Source organism: Acyrthosiphon pisum, chromosome X (assembly GCF_005508785.2).
Source record: "Acyrthosiphon pisum isolate AL4f chromosome X, pea_aphid_22Mar2018_4r6ur, whole genome shotgun sequence".
Classification (NCBI taxonomy): domain Eukaryota; kingdom Metazoa; phylum Arthropoda; class Insecta; order Hemiptera; family Aphididae; genus Acyrthosiphon; species Acyrthosiphon pisum.
In genome coordinates this window covers 58,384,300-58,402,701 of record NC_042493.1, presented here as the reverse complement: position 1 = coordinate 58,402,701, position 18,402 = coordinate 58,384,300, and the positions used below count along the sequence as shown (strand labels likewise).

Here is an 18,402-nt window from a genome sequence, read left to right as displayed (position 1 = left end):
TTTTTCTTATTGCTCATTGTAACTTAGGTAGCTTTCTTAACACAAAGTTTAAATTATGTTGAATGTGTAACAATATGAACCCAATTATTAATCTTTTACTTTGTATTTTTTTGCATAGTATAATGATATAAAAAAATTAAATTAAATCCATATAACACCGCAATATAATATTATTCAATCATATAATTAATTTTTATACAACATTTTATGCTGTACGTGCTGGGTCATCTGAAATAGAAATTATAGAAGATACCGATATATCGTTAGACCTTCTAGACCAAGATGAAACTGAAAAATAAACGCTGTCTTGTATAATTTATTTCACAAAAAAAAAAAAAATTATTAATAGGAGAAAAAGAAATTAATAAGAAGAAAGTGCAGTAAAAGCTTCAAAACTTATAATAAAGAAATACTCAATTTTCCAAAAAGTAATGAATTATCCGCGTTTGGAGAGTATGCTTGGGAAAACATTGAAATTATTTAACGCGTGGAGCAGGGAAATTCTTAAAAAACAAATAATTATTTGTAAACCTTATTAAGCAACCTTATTTTTTATATGAAAATAAGTGATTCAGCTTTTTCACCATTGACTTGACGACCAAACTATGACGTATAAACATATTTTCCAACAACTTTAAATAAATATGAGCGGTCACAGTTTACAGATTTCGTTCTTGTTCCACCATCGTCATTATATCATGTTATCCCTTATCAGCCATTCATTGTCTCAGTCACCTTCACAATTTTTAACAAGTTATTCACATTCACCACAGATTAGTTTAAATAGTCGAAGATAGGTTTAAGTTATATAAATACAGTAAAATCAACTTGTATTATTCTTGTTTAAAATTGTATTGCAAAAAGAAATGCTAATTTTTATGCGACTAAGCATTATTTTTTTATTATAAATTATAATTAATATTATTTATAATTTTATTTTTGTGTTCAAAGATGAAAAATAGAGTTATTTTTAAAAACATGCATAAATGTATTAAATTTAATAAAAAATTATATTTACCTTCACACAACCTTTCAATACTTCAGCAATAGCTTCAATAAAATATCGAATTATAGTTGAATGTACTTATTTTAATATATTAAACAGGTATGATAAGCTTTTGAATATAAGGTAGCCAATCGCTACATCGGCGCTATAGCTTTTTGGAAAATTGTACCTTTTTTTAGCAATTAGAGGTTTTACGAGGAGTTCGCTAAAAATTTCTGGTGTCATATTTTCCAAACATTTTAGGATTTCCCAGTACCTTCTTTCAATATACTATCATCCAATAGATGATTACCATCGGAGTTCACCTTATGTCGGTTCAAAAATGTCATCTACTAATGACGAACTTAAGGGTTTACATTTTTTCGACTTAAATGTTTTATTATAATAATAAATTAACTGCTACCAAAATCAAGTCATCATCTTAGTCCCTCGATATTATAATATTTTTAAATAATGTTTAACTAAACTGTAACAATAACTATACAAATTAAACACAAATATTGTGTATTATTCAAATGCATATTTTAGTTTCTATAATTATAATTTTGCATATCGGACATGCAAAATGTTCTGTTTAAAAAAAATATATATTGAAATCTGACTAGGTCTGTCTACCGGGCGTGAGAGTTTATCCTGTAAGACACGTTTTTTGTACTAAATACAAACCTGCTCCGACGTGCTTAATCTTTGGTATAACAATTTTTATCAAGCGGTCTTCACATAAAATGTTCTACTCGCCAATAATAATGGTAATACGTGTATAATATAATACATTGTTTAACTTTAACCGATCTAGTTTTAAGTGGTTACGAAAAAAAAAACACTATAGGAATAATTATTATTACTTAATTATTAAGTAATATTAATTCGAGGGGCTATAAGTATAAGCCGACATCATTTTGACCGTCAGTAGCTACCTACCCATGATCTATTAGCCACCGGAATATATTTTAACAGATAATTAATATTTAAGCCAACTGTAAGCCGTGACAGTATTTTATAGAACAAATATTTTAGGCTTACTCCACCTTAGTTTACTGCCTGCGTCCGAGTCGTGTCCGAAAATAATAATTACAGTTCTAAATTTCAGCGTGTACGCGAATTGGGTCCTAGGGCAAATAAGATATTTCGTCCAAATTTGGATCCGGGTAAATTATAAAATTATTTGTTCGAACGGGTCCGAATACATTTTTCTTATCATTAGGGATATAATATTATGATGTATAAGTAAGTGGGTAACCTACGAATAAGTACAAGGGTTCCACGTACTTTTTTGAATAAATATATATTTTATTCTTCCATTTATATACTATATTCTACTAGAACAACCACCAATATTGTTCCATAATTATGATATTTTTTTAAATGTTGATATATATTTATTATTTAACTATTTAAGTATCTAACAATAAAGTAACATTTTTGAATACTGTCAATTTCTAGTTCACATTAATTATCATGGTATAGTATTTAAATATCGTTGTTTTAATTGAAAACATTTTTAGTTTAAGTAGAACACTATTATTTATAACGTAAAATCATCACCTTTAATGACATTTATTTTTCAGTCCAATGTATGTCATGCTTACAAAATACTGAGAGAAAATGGCATTCCAAAAGAACGTATTATTACATTTATGTACGATGATATTGCATACAATCCAGAGTGAGTTATTATTATTATTATTATTATTATTTTTATCAATTTCTCGTACATTATTATAAGATTCAACCCATAATATAATATAAATATTTACAAGTTATAATAAATATTAGCTAATATAATATAGTATTTATAGTTAGTTTTCCTGGTGTGGATTGGTGGTGGCCTTAGTCACTAATGTGTTTTGAGGTCAAGCATCATCTGATGTCGCTAGTTCCCAGATGGGTAACCACCAGGGTTTTAGTGACAAATCCTCGTCACACATACACGTGTTCCGAACAAACCTTACGCCCTTCAGTAAAAAAAGGCTAATAAGTAGTAATAACCATGCAGTTGATGCTTTTAAATTAGAAAAAAAGTATTTAGTTGTGATTTGTAGTTAACCTAAGTTAATATTTGAACATGAATGAAAAAAACAATTAAATTAATGTCCGAAAACAAAATAAATAAACAGGTAGGAGTTATTAACATGGACCCATAAAGATATATATTTATGAGTCAATCGTCCAAACATCTGACTTGCCTGGCGGGATGGCTGGATGGCAGGCTTGTGGCCTGGCCTGATATTCATGTTTATGGCCAGTCAGGCTTAAAAAAACCCATTTTTATGGTTAAATCTTCCTGGCCTGCCTAAAAAATTTACCATCCTTATTAAAGCCAAATTATGCTTAATATTAATTAATAATTAGTATCATAATACTATATATTATTATGTATTTTCTACATCTAGAGCGAATTTTCAGGTTTTTACATACCATATTTATTAACTTTTGCAATCAATGGGGTGAACAATTTGGACGGTTTATATCCATTATAGAATTCGTAGAAAAAAATGTAATTTAAATTTTTTTAATATTTAAAAGTTAAAAATAATAGAAATCGCTCAATACCTACCTAGTTTGTAATTCAATTTAAATTTGTTTGTTTAATTATTTCAAGTGTGATTATTTGTATGTAATATGTTATATGTAATTATTTCAATTGTACCTATTTATCTTCTTTTTAAATGCAAAATAAAATGTTTTTTATGTTGTTTGATTTGCTTTTTATAGAGCTTTACTATCATCGTTTTAATGAAAAGACAGAATGAAAAGAAATAAAATATTTAATTTGTAACGTTAGTAGCCGTAAAGTTTTTAGTACTAGGTTTATTTTACTGGGCGTTCTCGATCTTTCGAGATAATTTTTACTCCCAGTTTCTAAGTTTCAGAACAAATTATACAGATGTTTTTAATTTAATTATAAGATATAGTATTTTCGTATTATATTAATTCTACAAAATTCTAATCTATTTTTTTTTTTTAGAAATCCCGAACCTGGTGTGATTAGAAACGAGCCAAATGGTACAAATGTATATGAAGGTGTACCAATTGATTACTCTGGTGAAGTAAGTATAGATTTGCGACTTTGTTTACAACTATCGATCGTTGATTCATAAATAAGTTATTTAAATACAATGTAATACGTTTTATTCAAATAGGTATACTATATTATACCTATAGTTATACAAATAAATTATAATAAGGACGTTAAATCAATTTCAAAATCAGTTTAAACTATCGATCAATATCCTCTATCAAAAGTAGTAAAAATGTTTTAAAAATTAAAATCAATTGTTTATATCAAAATAATAATCTTTTAACACTTTGAGTGCCATGTGTATCAATTTCAATACACAACTAATATATTTATTTGTGCCGTGTGTATTGAATATGATACACATTTATATGGTAAACACATTATAAAAAAAATGTCCCGGTCAGAATGGTCAGTTTTGTCATTTGTGGCCTGGCACTCAATGTGTTAAAAATGTTTTTATACTATCGAGATAAAATTTTAAAAACAATTGTAAATTCAACAATAATCAATAAGTCAAAAATATACATTATGCTGGGTAATTTTAATTATTTAGAACCGTTTCACGGCCACTCCTACTGATGCTCAAACAACGATCCTCATTCCTACGTAGGTACCTATGGCTCGTAGTTTATTAAAATATTAAAATTGAATTCATAGAAATGTAAAACCAATGTTTGAATCGTGTTTAAAAATAAGAAAAATATTAATTAAACTTCTAATTTGCAACAAACAACAATATAAAAACAGAAAATAATCAAATCAATATTTTTTTAAATTTAATTCAGAAAAAAACTTACTTCGATAAACACAAACTGAAATTAAAATCAAACAATTTAATTTTGATTTTAAGCCTTGAATAGTTGACAGTCATCGAGTTGTGAATAATATATTTAATAAACGTTGCATTAAAGTAAATATATAGGTATTTAACTATTTTTTATATTGATTTAATGTAGGTACCTCTTGTGTATTTTTATATTAAAAAAATAATAAGTAAAGATTTTAATGTGTAGAATGTCAGAAAAGATGTATTTTTGGACGTCCTTCGAGGATACAAGATGAAGGTAAAAGGAATCGGAAGTGAACGAGTGGTATTTAGGTAAGTTTGATATTGTGATGAGCTTTAAATTAGAAACATAATAATATATGTGGTATATGACATTAACTATAACAATAGTCTCCTATTCGAAGAAAAAAATTAAACCATCGATTTTGGGGCTGCAATTTCGGTACTATCCATCCTATCCCTAAAGTTGCTTATTTTATTAGTGTATTGCATAGAGACGAATGGTAAATGCATCGATCCGATTACAAACATTTATAAAATGTATGGTATAATATTAGTTTTATTAAAGTTAACATTGTGTTGTGATATACTATCAACTCGTAAATTCTGTTTGAAATTTAAATCGAACACGATAAATCACGACAAGACTGTTGAACGCATTCAGTTATCCCACCCGAAAGCCATTAACCTCCAAATCACGTGCGCAGAAAATTCTCCTTTGGATTCAGAGCAGACTAGCTATATCATAGGCTATTGATTTTACAACGATTGTGTAGGTATCGTCTTCTTTCTAGGGTTTTCCTGGTCACAGCAGAGGTCAAAAGTTAAATATTATGTATATAGGTACCACACCTTTATAGCGTATTTGCTGTGTTTCGCCAAGCATGCTCACTCTTTTTTTTTTATCAATTTATAATTCTATTATTCGAAATCTGATTCTTGAAAATTTTGAAATATAAATATAATATACTCATGACCATTATTGTCAAATTCTTGAAATTTTTTTTAATTACTCGAGGAGTGTTGTGGCGATACAAACTTCTGTTTTTAAATGAGTACCCCCCCCCCCACCCTTTCCCCTTCACTATAAATTATTCATTGGATTATTTTTTTGAAAATGTTGGAGTATCAGTATCAAAATTCGAACGAGTTGTTTTCGAGTTATTTAATTTCGTGTTCTATAAAGATAATACAGGTCCACGATGATGGGTTTAGACTTTAGAAGATATGGTGGCTACGGTGATTTGAATATTTTAGTGGTTAATATTAATCTGTTAACATTAATTATTTGTAAAAATGGTCCGAGTATTATAAATACTAGATCCAATATTACACCTATTTTATATTCTTGTAAAATCATTTTTAAGAACTAATCAACTAACCTTAGTATGAAAATTATAATAACTGAAAAATTATTCGTTTAGATTTTGAATCAATAAGTACAATAACAGCAATTATCCATTACATTTGAATACAAAGTTCCTCAAACGTTGTCAGTTGTCTGTAAAAAAAAAGTTCAGGTGTAAAGCCACTTGAAAATCTAATTTGTTTGTCATCCCGAGGATATATTTTGTATTAAGAAAAAATGAAACGATTTTAGTTATTTTGTAGTAATTCAAAAAAACGCGTGTTAACCACAAAAATGAGTTTAGAAACTTTTAAAATGGTGTACAATTACATGGTTGTAGGTATATCAAAAGAAAAATATATTTCGTATACCTAATTATATAAATAAATGAAAAAATATCTTATGAGATAGTGGCTTTTACGCTCCGTCTCCACTCAGTATTGTTGTTTGTACCTAAGTAATGATTGATCATTCGATATTCAAATTTAGAATAATATTATGTTATATTACAGTGACCTATTCGATGATGACTAGATAGGTACACTCTAAACAATCCCAATCATATACCTATGCGGCTATGCATACCAATACTGCAGCGGCGCTACTTCTCTGGTTTTTTTTTATTTATAAAAGAACCATTTCTATACGTGTATAGTCAAAAGTCAAAAGTATTAGGTATAGTGGTATACCTACCAATACACACAATGTTTTTAGTTTTTGAAATAATTTATATAAAATATCCCAAGTGTAATATTAAAATTACACGTTAAAAAAAAATCGACAAACCGACTTAAGTTGGAAATGCTCCTTGTTTGAACTACAAACTAATTCTACGTATCAATCAGTCCAATTACTGTCCTCTTTTGCGGCAACTGTGCCACTGCAACACATATAAATAAAATTCATGTTTTCCAGTCCAGAATATTACAAACAATTTCAAATACGCGTTCTCTCGTCAGAAACGAAGCCCTTCACACAGACTTCAAACTTTTTATAAATTAAAACTTAAATAAAAATCTATCAAAAAAGTTTTTCGACCGAATGAAAACATATAACAGTGCTCAATATTTTCATCAAAGTGACATCCGTTGGCAAAAATGTAGACATCCCCATAATGTTCTCACTCAACAATAATACCTAATTTAAAAATATTTAATTATCGTATTTATTTTATCATCGGTGCTGTATTCAATATTTATTATACTACTATTATTATAATATGCAATATATTTTATTGTATCATTAACCATTTTAAATTTTGGTAAATAATTGTATTAGGTATCTATTGTTAAAGTACCAAAAAACAAAATATTGTAACATTACATTTTGATGACAATTGTTGGGAATACTTTAAAATAAAATAATAGAAAACAAACATGTTAAAAAGGAGACAAATAGCCGCAGTGGTATTTGCAAATTGCAATAGAATATTGTTTTAATCAATTAATGTGACGTGCTAAACTTGTATGTATTTAAATCTTTTTATGAGATAGGTAAGTTTATTGTATTTTTGTAATTTTTATTATTCACGAGATTCTAAAAATAAAATGCAATGAATCAATAATTATCAAAGTTAGGTATTACAATTTATTGATTTATTTTGTTCATGTATACAAAGCCAATTACCAATAAAAAATCTCCATTCAATTTTTCTTTACTTACACTTTTTGTAAAATAATTTTTTAGTCATTTTTAGTATAATATAATATTATATAGGTATAGGCTAAAATAAACGTAAATAAAGTAAATGGGAGGGGGGCTAAGCCCCCATAGCTCCACCTGACTGCCACTTCAGTGTAGTTACATGTCATGATAATATTGATATATTGTAAAATTCTGTTTTTAGTACGAATAGAGACAATATTTTAATTTTTTACACTGGTCTTGGAGGTCATGGTGGAATGATTGAATTCCCGGATTCCGGTAAAGACACCTTTTTGCATGGAGACCAACTTGTAACAACTTTTCAACTAATGCACAGTCGTAATAGCTATAAAAATGTAATAGAAATTATAAACATATTTATTTTTTAATATTTATCATAAATATAAAACATATTTTGTAATTTTTGTATAGATATTGATGTACTTAGAATCGAGTCATTCTGGTGCCATGTTCGAAAACGGTACGCTTCCTCATAATATAAACGGTATGTATATTAAAATTTTTCCGGTTGATTTTTCGACTAACGTTTTCATGGAACAATATTTCGAGAACAGTTACAAATAATATTTTTTTCGGTTAGAGTCCAATTTAAATCACGAAAAGTATTGGTTTTTGAAATATTTAAATGTATACCTTATGGTATTTAAGTGGATGTGCCGTTTTTCTTAATTTCAGAACTTTTATATGTTAGAAGAGTTGATTTCATAGAAATATTGATCTTTTGTTCAGATCGATTTATATAAACCTATGTGCATTCTTTGGTATAATGAATTAAAAAGTTAATTTAATTTAAACTTTTTTCTTAACTAGGTAGTTATTTTTGAATCTCAGTTAATTTTACAACTACTAACTTACTAACGTAAGATCGCTCAATTAAATTTTGTATTTTAAGAAGTCAAGATAATTTATTTAAATTATAACTTATTTCATTAGATTTCGATTTAATGTCAGTATATAATATTATATATACATATATATATTAAACTATACAGTGTTAAGATCGCAAAAGTAGTAAGTATGCTATTTGCTAGGGTTAAAATTGAAAATTTTTTTTAAAAAGTTGTCTATTAACTCTTAGCTTTGCTAAATACCAACATTTATAAATTCATTTGAATCGATATGATTTTGGTTTTTATATTCTACATATTTTCGAGATCGAGATAATTATATTATTACCGAGCAAAGTTAAACATTTTATTTCATTAGATAGAATGTATGTAACTACCATATATCTGATATTATATATTATATTTATATTTTGTTCACAGTCTTGGCGATTACCGCCGGTGGACCAGACGAAGACACATACGGAACGTATTGTGATATGACCATAGAACCGTGTCTCGCCGGTCTATTTTCATTCGCTTGGATGAATTATGCCGAAAACGTAACATAATATATCTAACAATATTCAGATTCGTTGGCGATGTTGAATAATTTTACATTTGTTTTTGGAAATTCGCATAGAATCCCGACGGATTGAGGAAGAGTCAAAGCGTATTCGACCATTTCGACCATGTCCGAGACGATGTGTCGAACACGGCTAAAGAACACCCTCAACTCTACGGCGACTGGAATATCGGAAAGTTACCGATTAGTCAATTCATTGGTTACCAGCATCGTGACACGCCGAGTTCAAAAACGATGATAATAAAACGCATCAGTGACGCTTCCACGGACCACTCGACTTTCGACAAAGACACGATAATTTCAGCAAGTGAAGTCCCTGTTGAGTAAAATGTAAATCGACGTTTGACGTAATAGCTGATTTATGTATTTTACGTGTGCTGCGAGAACAGTTGTGGTCAATAACTTATAATATTTATAAATATGAGACTATGATTTTGAAATATAATATTATATATTATTGGCATATATAAATATATAATAATATAAAAAATAATATTTTGATTGAATTCATTAAACGCATTAGAATTGATTTTGTTAATTTTTATTCCGAAATTAATTCTGGTTATTCATCACTGCAATAATTAATTTCTAGCAATAAATCTTAGACTTCTGAAGAAATTTTCCAAATTTTTTTTTAAACATTTCTAAAATTGCTCATAATAGTGGGATAGATGATGGTGGTAAAAACATAAAAAAGCAGGTAATTGGATGTCACTCTGCTGTACAATAGGTTACAAGTGGGTCATTGTATAATGGATTGTATTAGGCTTGAATTCAATAATATAATATCATTGTATAAGAAAAACGATTCTGAGCGGAGACGGTTTGTCAGTCTAGATATTTTATACTGTTATTATTTATTATATCATGTAAATTTTGAATTAATATTATAATATTTTAATTTTTTATTCGTTTCTATGGTGATAAACAAAACGTTAGAAATTAAAATCCCATTTTTAGCGTTTTTTCGTAATTTTTTAGTGGTTTTTCCCGTGGCATTAAATAACTATTGATATAATCTAAAAATTAACTCTTTAAAGTACCATCTTTATACAATTTTCTAAAAGATAAGGTACTATATGTTGAAATAGAAGAACTCCTTCTGGTAGAAATTTTGTATACAGGATTTATAAAAAAAAATAATAAATAAACACCATTGTAAAACCACTACCTTCCTCACTCCGCTCAGAATCTAAAATAAGTATAATATTTCACAATAAAGAAATATTATACCGAAAATAATGTAAGCGCATAATTTCAATCACCAATTATCAGAAAAAGGCGCAAATATGTGAAGCTAATTTTTATTTTGTGTTGTGGACTAGACATCATTCAATGAACTGATACTAATTAATATTAAAAATATATTGATTATTTAAGCATAATATCTATAGCTGGTTGTGAGTTGAACCTGGTTTTGGTAATTGCCCATTTATTAGGTGGAAATCAGGCAATGGTGGGGAATTAACTTACTCAAGTTATACAATAGTTACCTATTGCAACGAAATTAATTTTTATAGTATTCATTTGATAGTAATTTAAATCGGTTTATTGTAAATGATGTAAACGTAATTTGAATTACTTATCTGTAGCAAAATCACTAAATATTTCTCGCAACTTTAATTTTTATAATATTATTTTAAGAACCAATTTACAATATTATATATTGTAAGTACCTGCCTAATTGTCTCAATATGTATGATTTCTAACAGTTACATTTTTGTAATAGCTATTTGACAAAAAAGATTTATTTTTAATAAGTAGATAATAATATAGTTAAGTAATTTTTAAATTTAAAATGGTAATTTGGAAGATGTACTGTTATTTGAAAAAAATCTAAAAAGCAAAAAACAAAATGTGTTGAACAATCATCGTCTTTTTTGGATCTTAAATAACATTTCGTATAATTTAATATTGTTAATCGTCATTACGTAGTTAATGTATTGACGACATAATAGTATTAAACTTCAGTGATATTTTTAAAAATAAAAAATAAAAGCAGCATCTCCAATCTAGTATCGAACTTGATAAAATCATTTTAAATATCTACCTACCGGTCGGTGCTTAGGGATAAAGTGCTTCTACGGGGTAAAGTATGTGTATCACACTTGTGACTTGACCTGTTAGTTAACAAAGAGTATAAATTATTTTAACCAATGAATAATAAATTATGAACAGCGTAGTATTATGATGTCTGGGTGGGATATGATATAATAAAATGGGGATATTATAATTGGATATATTTAGAGAACCTTTTTTTATTAGAGTAAACTACATAGAGTGTATGCCCTTTTTGATGTCATCGGCCGATGAGCTATAAAAAATTAAAACGCATGCAAACTAATGTAAACTAAAATATTTACAGTTTTTACATAATATTTTGGTGGTTGATTTCCAAATAAAGTTTAATTTTTTTCCAATTAATATACCTAATGGTTTCATAAAGGAAAGTGCACTTCACAATAGTTATTGGGTTAATTGATATTGATAATAATAATTGATAACCATAGACGTACTCAATTTTTTTGTAGTTGCATAATATGATAAATTAATGTACTTCCAAAAAATATAAATGGTCATACCATTGCTTTATAAATATTTATAAAAACTTTAAACTATTATAAATATGATTAGGTACTGTTTTTTAATAGAAAAAATAAGTTTAACTTTTTAAACTTTTTAGATTCTGAGTGAATGGATGAATGTATTGATTGTACAAAGATAATAATTTTATGTATGTTTTTTTATTTTTAGTTATTATGTGTATGTCGACGAGATAAGTAGTCGAAATCTCCAAAAAAATTGGAAAACTGGGATTTTTTACACAAGACTGGTTTTTGAAAAAGCAATTTAGTTTTTTTGGTGTAACTTAAACTGTATTTACCGTATAGTACAGTGTATACTTTATATTTTTACCATATTTTTATATGATAATTTTCCATTTATGGCTCTTTGGGCTTTTAGAGTCTTGAGAAATTTTCAATTTTGTTTCAATTATTATCGATAAATAACTTTTTGCTGTCAAAAAATTTGAAAATTAAATAAGTACAAGATTCTTTATAAGTTGGTGCCAGTGTAAATTAAAAAATGTCGAGTTTAAATCCACTGTAATTTTTTATCAGTATTTGATGTTAAAATATTTTCAGCATTGGACATTCATCCGTAAATTGACGAAGATTCATTGAACGATTCTCTTCTTTTGTTGTGATTCAAAAATGAATGACCGTATATACTTGAAATTTTTCCCACGTGTTTATTTTATCATTTTCTGCATATGATAAAATATTAAAAATATTTTGACTCCTTTTGAGTTATAAATAGGCATTTGAAATTTATAGTTTTTTTTTTAGTTTTATTCTATAAATATTAAATAAATTGTATCCGTTATTGTAAATAAACTTGAAAATGAAATTAAATAGGTTCCTCGTTAGTAGTTATAAATATTATATTATCATTTTCTACACATCATAAAATGTTCATAATATTTTGACTCTTTTTAAGTTCTTATTGAGCTGCATAAATTCAATAAATGTGGCTATCAAACAATTGAGAACGTTCAATATTTTGGCCAAAAGATTCATAGAACAATTAAAATTCACAAAGATCTCACCGCTTTGAGCTTTCACAAAAAACTAATACGAATTGACACGAATATACGTGCAACGTTGCCACATCATTAAATTGGCTTTCAAACTATTTAGCGCGTTGAATTGTATTTAACTGAAAATGTAAGTGTACCTAACAACAAATAATAATTATAATATATACATATTGTTAATATGTAAGGATGTTATAATCAATATAAATAAAATGTGTGATGAAATTGTTCAAAGTATTATAGTCAGAAATTATAATGATTTATAATCTCAAAAAAATAATGTATTTGCATAATTAATAATGGGTTAATAAATTATAAGTTTTAATAAGGTACCTATAGGCTATTATATTTCAATACCTGGATAATTTTCACCAACATATTCTATATAATTTAATAAATGAACCTAATTTCGTAACTCTATTTATTTTTAAAGTTTACTAATTTATAATTTTATTTTTCCGGTAGTTCTTTTTTTTCTTTATTATAACACAACTATCGTTATCCTGAAAACGATTCTTCGACTTCTTTATGACTTTTTAACTGTATAGACTAAAAAACGACTTTCCTAGGTAATTCATCAAAATATTTATAATATGCATTTTGAAATTGGTTTTTGCAATTTATCTACACTGCTCACTAGTTCCATAAAAAATATTTAATATGACAACGTTAGAAAAATAATATAAATTGAGCGTTCTCGATCGTATTACTAGGTAAAAATTCAGTTCCCTCTCAATCGTATTTTACCGATACCTTTATATATATATTTTGGAAATTCTAAAAATTCTAGTTATAAATTATAATATTATTTATTTCACTTACAACTATTCTGTACCTGCAGAGATTCAGAGATAATAACAATACCTGTCGCAAAATTAAAACATTGTTTCATTGTAGAAAAATACCATGCGAGCAATATCGAATTCTCGTATCGTGTAATAAGTCACTTCCAACGTAACAGAAACACAATTTTGAAACGATAACCGATCTACGTGCATTAAAGGGAATAGTAATAGTTCCTACAGAAGAGTAGTAGCAGGAAAGAAATTGCATACACTAATTCCTACAAATTATATATGCATATTTCTTCATGAGTACCTATATAAGTGATGTGTGGATGTTTCCACAAGGCAAAAAAAAATTACTTATGTTAGTTCTTTCACCAATCATAGGTAGATATACTTAATTAATTGTAACACCGACTTTCACATATTTTTAAAATTATTGAAATTTCAAACTTTTGTAAGTATCTAAATACATATAAAAATAAGATGCACAAATAGTAACACAAAAACAAAATTGGTAAAAATACGGTGAATTGGAAAATTTTATAAATTACAACATTTTAGATTCTACAATAAACAATATTAATTGATATGATTATGTTAAATATTAGATTCCCAAAATAAATCATATAAACTATAAAATATATTTATTTTTGAAATGTAGGTAATTATTGATAGTTATATTGGTGTTATCGTAAAATGCTTAAGATGAAATTGATTGAAAGAATAGTAAATGAAGCAGTATTAACTAGAATAAAGGGAAAACAAAATTGTGGCTCAGTATCAAAGTTAGAAGAGACAAAATGATAGGATACTTACTACGATATGATAGTCTTACGAAAAGAGTTATAGAAGAGGACTCAGAAGGCTATATTGGAAGAGTAAGACCAAAGATAGAATACACGAAACAAGTCATGATAGATATGGGAAAGGGTAGCTATAAAGAGTTAAAATAATTAAGTTACAAAAAGGAAGGGAAGTATGGTGAACTATAATAGCAAACCATCAAACGAAGGCGCAAAAAAAAGGTAGGTACCTATTAACCTATTGATATATTTTTATTCTTCTATGACATAAGTTACCACTGACCATTTGAATAAATTTAGTATGTATATAAAAAGTGGGTGTTGTGAGTACGTGCGGAACCGAACCAGCAAGTAGCAACATCATGGTTGATAGCTTATGGTATCGAGCTATTACGTTATTTTTATGTGACATGGCAGCCGAGTGGCCGACCATGACGGGCGATAATCTTTTTTCTTCGTACTATCTGTAAAGAAATTTCACTTCAATAAAGTATATTTTTTCACAATAATTTATTTATGAAATGTAGGCAAGTCCGAGTAGCACAAACAAGTTCAAAAGTTAAAGTTAAGTTATTTTTAGGGCTGGGAAAACGTACGTCAAATTAAGATAGTTAATGAATAATTAGATAATACCTAAATATAATAAAATTATTTTTGAATATTACAATGCTATGAATTTTGAAGTGTAATGTATAACAGTGTTTCTCAACCTTTTTACTGCGGCGACCCCCTTTTTGAATTTCAATTTTTTAGCGACCCCCTTTTTGAATTTCAATTTTTTAGCGACCCCCTACATATATTTTTTTTAAATACTATTAATAATCAATACAAAAATTACTGTGCATTGTACACAGCATAAAATATAATACTATATATAATTATACAACATATAATATTATAAGTATTTTTAATCAACAAAATGTATACCAAATATTTACAGATGCATATAATACACACAATTTTAATTCGTACGCGACCCTAAATAATAAGTTGTTGACCCCCTGGGGGGTCGCAACTCCCAGGTTGAGAAACACTAATGTATAATACTTTCAATACTTATAGACCTTAGTAAGGTACTGTTGAGCTTAATTCAAAACAAAAATGATTTTTTATAAAATATTCAAACCAACATATTGTATAACTTTCTAATTTCTACCATGTAATATAATATTTAGATATATTAATTATAATCTTAAACAAAGGAGATACAACATACAACTTAATTTAATTTAAATGTATGGTATGTTTATAAAAAAGTTTGTTTAATACAATCTTAACAAAAATTTAATGTCTATATATTTCATTACTCGAAATCATAATTAATTTCAAAAACTATCAAATTGTTAATCAGTCATGTAGATTTCATCCATTTGAAACTGATAATGACAAAATATACGTTGAACTGATGAAAACGTAATTGAGTAGTCCATTATATTATACATGGATATCCTAATTTATCTGGAACTTGGAAGCTACTTTTGCTGACTATAACAAATAAACAAATACATTTAATTGTAATTTATTCTTGTAAACATATTTTAAGTGAAACAATAGAACAATAACCTTAACATAGTATAAAATAAAGTCCCGCTGTCTGTCTGTATGCTTAGATCTTTAAAGCTACACAATGGATTTTGATGCGGTTTATTTAAATTAATAAAGTGATTCAAGAGGAAGTTTTAGATTCAGAATTGATCCCGGTAGTTCCAAACTGAGAAGGTGCTCAAACAGGAATTTTGAGATTTAAGATGGACATTTTTGTTTATAAATGGTTGCTATTGGTTATAGGAAAAATTATTAGTAGAAATTGGTATTTATTATTTTATTGCTTACCACTGATTATCGAGCAGATCAGGTACAAGCATGTATCAAATGGAATTTTTGCACATTTCCTACAAAGGTGGTTGAGTTGAACTTATAGTCACCGCCCATCGGCGTGTCGTTGCCTACTTGATATTCTGTCGCACATTGCCTATCAGGATGTCTGAGTTGCACTTACTGCAACGAGTTACTCCCAAAAGAAGTTGAAAAATCATTATTTTTTTTAGAGTTGTAAGTTTTTAAGGGCAACAAAGTGCGCGAAATCAGCTAGTCCACAATAAGTATTACTTTTAATAATAACACAAATCTCTATATATAAAATGGATACCTGTTTCCCTTGATCATCGCATCACCTGTGAACGGCTGGACCGATTTCACTAATTCTTTTTTTTTTTGGTTCGTAATTGTCAGGAGAAGGTTCTTATGTAATACAATTTTAGGAAAATCCACCGGAAAAGTAGGAAATCTGGATTTAAAAAAAACTACTATAGTGGCGCCATCTGTCCAGGAAGAAAATAAACTAAATAATAATATATTTTTGTTTATTGTAAAGGTTGCTTTTTGTTATAATTATTATAGTTTTAGTTGTTAATTTAAAAGAATTTTTGTTTTATTGGTTTATAATGCCCATAAAGAAGAAATCAAAACTTGGCCGCTCCACAAATTGTGTTAAGAGGATGCGCTTATCTATAGGAACAATATAGTTGAAGTTGAAATTAATAATATGGCCGCCTTCAATTATAATAAATCTATTGCTACCTGTTAATATACCTACTGCTGTGGATCTCACGGACAACGCCGGTCGAGATGGCTATGCAATATACATTAAAATATAATATCATCTACACTTAATAGACATTGCTTCCACAGTGTGTACTGTGTTACACCCTAATGGAGTTGAACAATCCTAATTTTTTTTTCTGGGCAATGGAAAAATTAAGATACGATTTGAACACCATACACCAAATGTTGAATAACAAATTGAACAAAGTTTGAGTAATTAAGAGTTGGTACATTTAATGGGAAACGAAATGAACGGGATCAGCTAGCATTTGCAATGTTAATAAATAAATCTCAAGGGCAATCGCTAAGTGTTTGTGGCATCAATCTTGAAAATCCATGTTTTTCTCTTGGTCAGTTATAATATGTCGCCTGTTCCCGTGTCAGAATACCAACAAAACTATTTATATACGCGCAAGAAAAAATAAACAAAGAATGTTGTATACCATAATGCATTACAATTAACAACACTTTTTTTTTGAAACATTTTTTTTTTATTAATTATACCAATTTGAATTCAATATTCATAATTGAGACAGGATAACGTCTGCCAGATCAGCTAGTATAATATAAAATATAAAATATTCTAGGCTGACAAGTCGTCTCCGCTCAGAATCGTTTTTCGTATAGGTACAATGATAACAATATAACATGATATCATTGAATTCAAATTTGACAACATCCATTACAGTGACCTACTTGTAACCTACTGTACAGCAGAACGACAGCCACTTAGCCACATTTTTTTTTTTTTAGATGTTTATTCCAAGAGAGATAATGTTATTATGGTATGTTACATATTTTTGTAAATAACTATATTATAGTTTGGATTACTGACGTCAACGTTTATTTTATCAACCGGTTCAATTCTCAAATATTATATACCCACTGGCCACTAGGCACCAACCCTTATAAGTTATAACCATAAAAAAAAAATTATATTATTTACGCAAATAAGCATCAGTAATTATACCGAAATTTCCCTAGGTTAGATTGAACCTCTCTATAACTTACTGTTCGACACCACTTGCATAATATATTATCAACTAAGGTTTTTGCAAATTGGAAATATTTTTTCTACATTTAATTTATGTATTACTAGCTGATCTCGTGCACTTCGTTGCCCGTTTAATGTACCAACTCTATATGACTCGAACTTTGTACAATTCGTTGTTTAATATTCGGTGTATGGTTTTCAAAATGTATCTTAACTTTTCCGTTTCCCAGAATAAAAATTCTGATTCGCAGCAGTATATTATCAGGTAGGCAATCTACCTACGGTAGATCGCGGACCCCGTGCTGTTTGTACGTAGTATATGATTTAACTATAAAATATCAAAGTTATACCAAGTTTGTCGTATTCCACCTATGGTA

At 27.8% G+C, this 18,402-nt stretch overlaps 1 protein-coding gene across 2 annotated transcripts in view; it reads left to right on the top strand.

Annotated features, from left to right (window-relative positions):
- LOC100168946 (legumain-like) overlaps nt 1-9,767 on the top strand; it is a 44,826-nt gene extending 35,059 nt beyond the window's left edge. The window contains exons 3-9 of one of the 2 annotated variants that reach the window (XM_029489666.1): nt 2,575-2,672; nt 3,975-4,056; nt 5,042-5,127; nt 8,010-8,163; nt 8,240-8,312; nt 9,097-9,215; nt 9,296-9,767. In XM_029489666.1, the coding sequence (XP_029345526.1) occupies nt 2,575-2,672; nt 3,975-4,056; nt 5,042-5,127; nt 8,010-8,163; nt 8,240-8,312; nt 9,097-9,215; nt 9,296-9,565 (882 nt within the window). In that variant the 3' untranslated portion in view covers nt 9,566-9,767. The remainder of the gene's footprint in view (nt 1-2,574; nt 2,673-3,974; nt 4,057-5,041; nt 5,128-8,009; nt 8,164-8,239; nt 8,313-9,096; nt 9,216-9,295) is intronic. The other variant, NM_001163928.1, reaches the window with a different exon arrangement.
- The last annotated feature ends 8,635 nt before the right edge of the window (nt 9,768-18,402 follow it).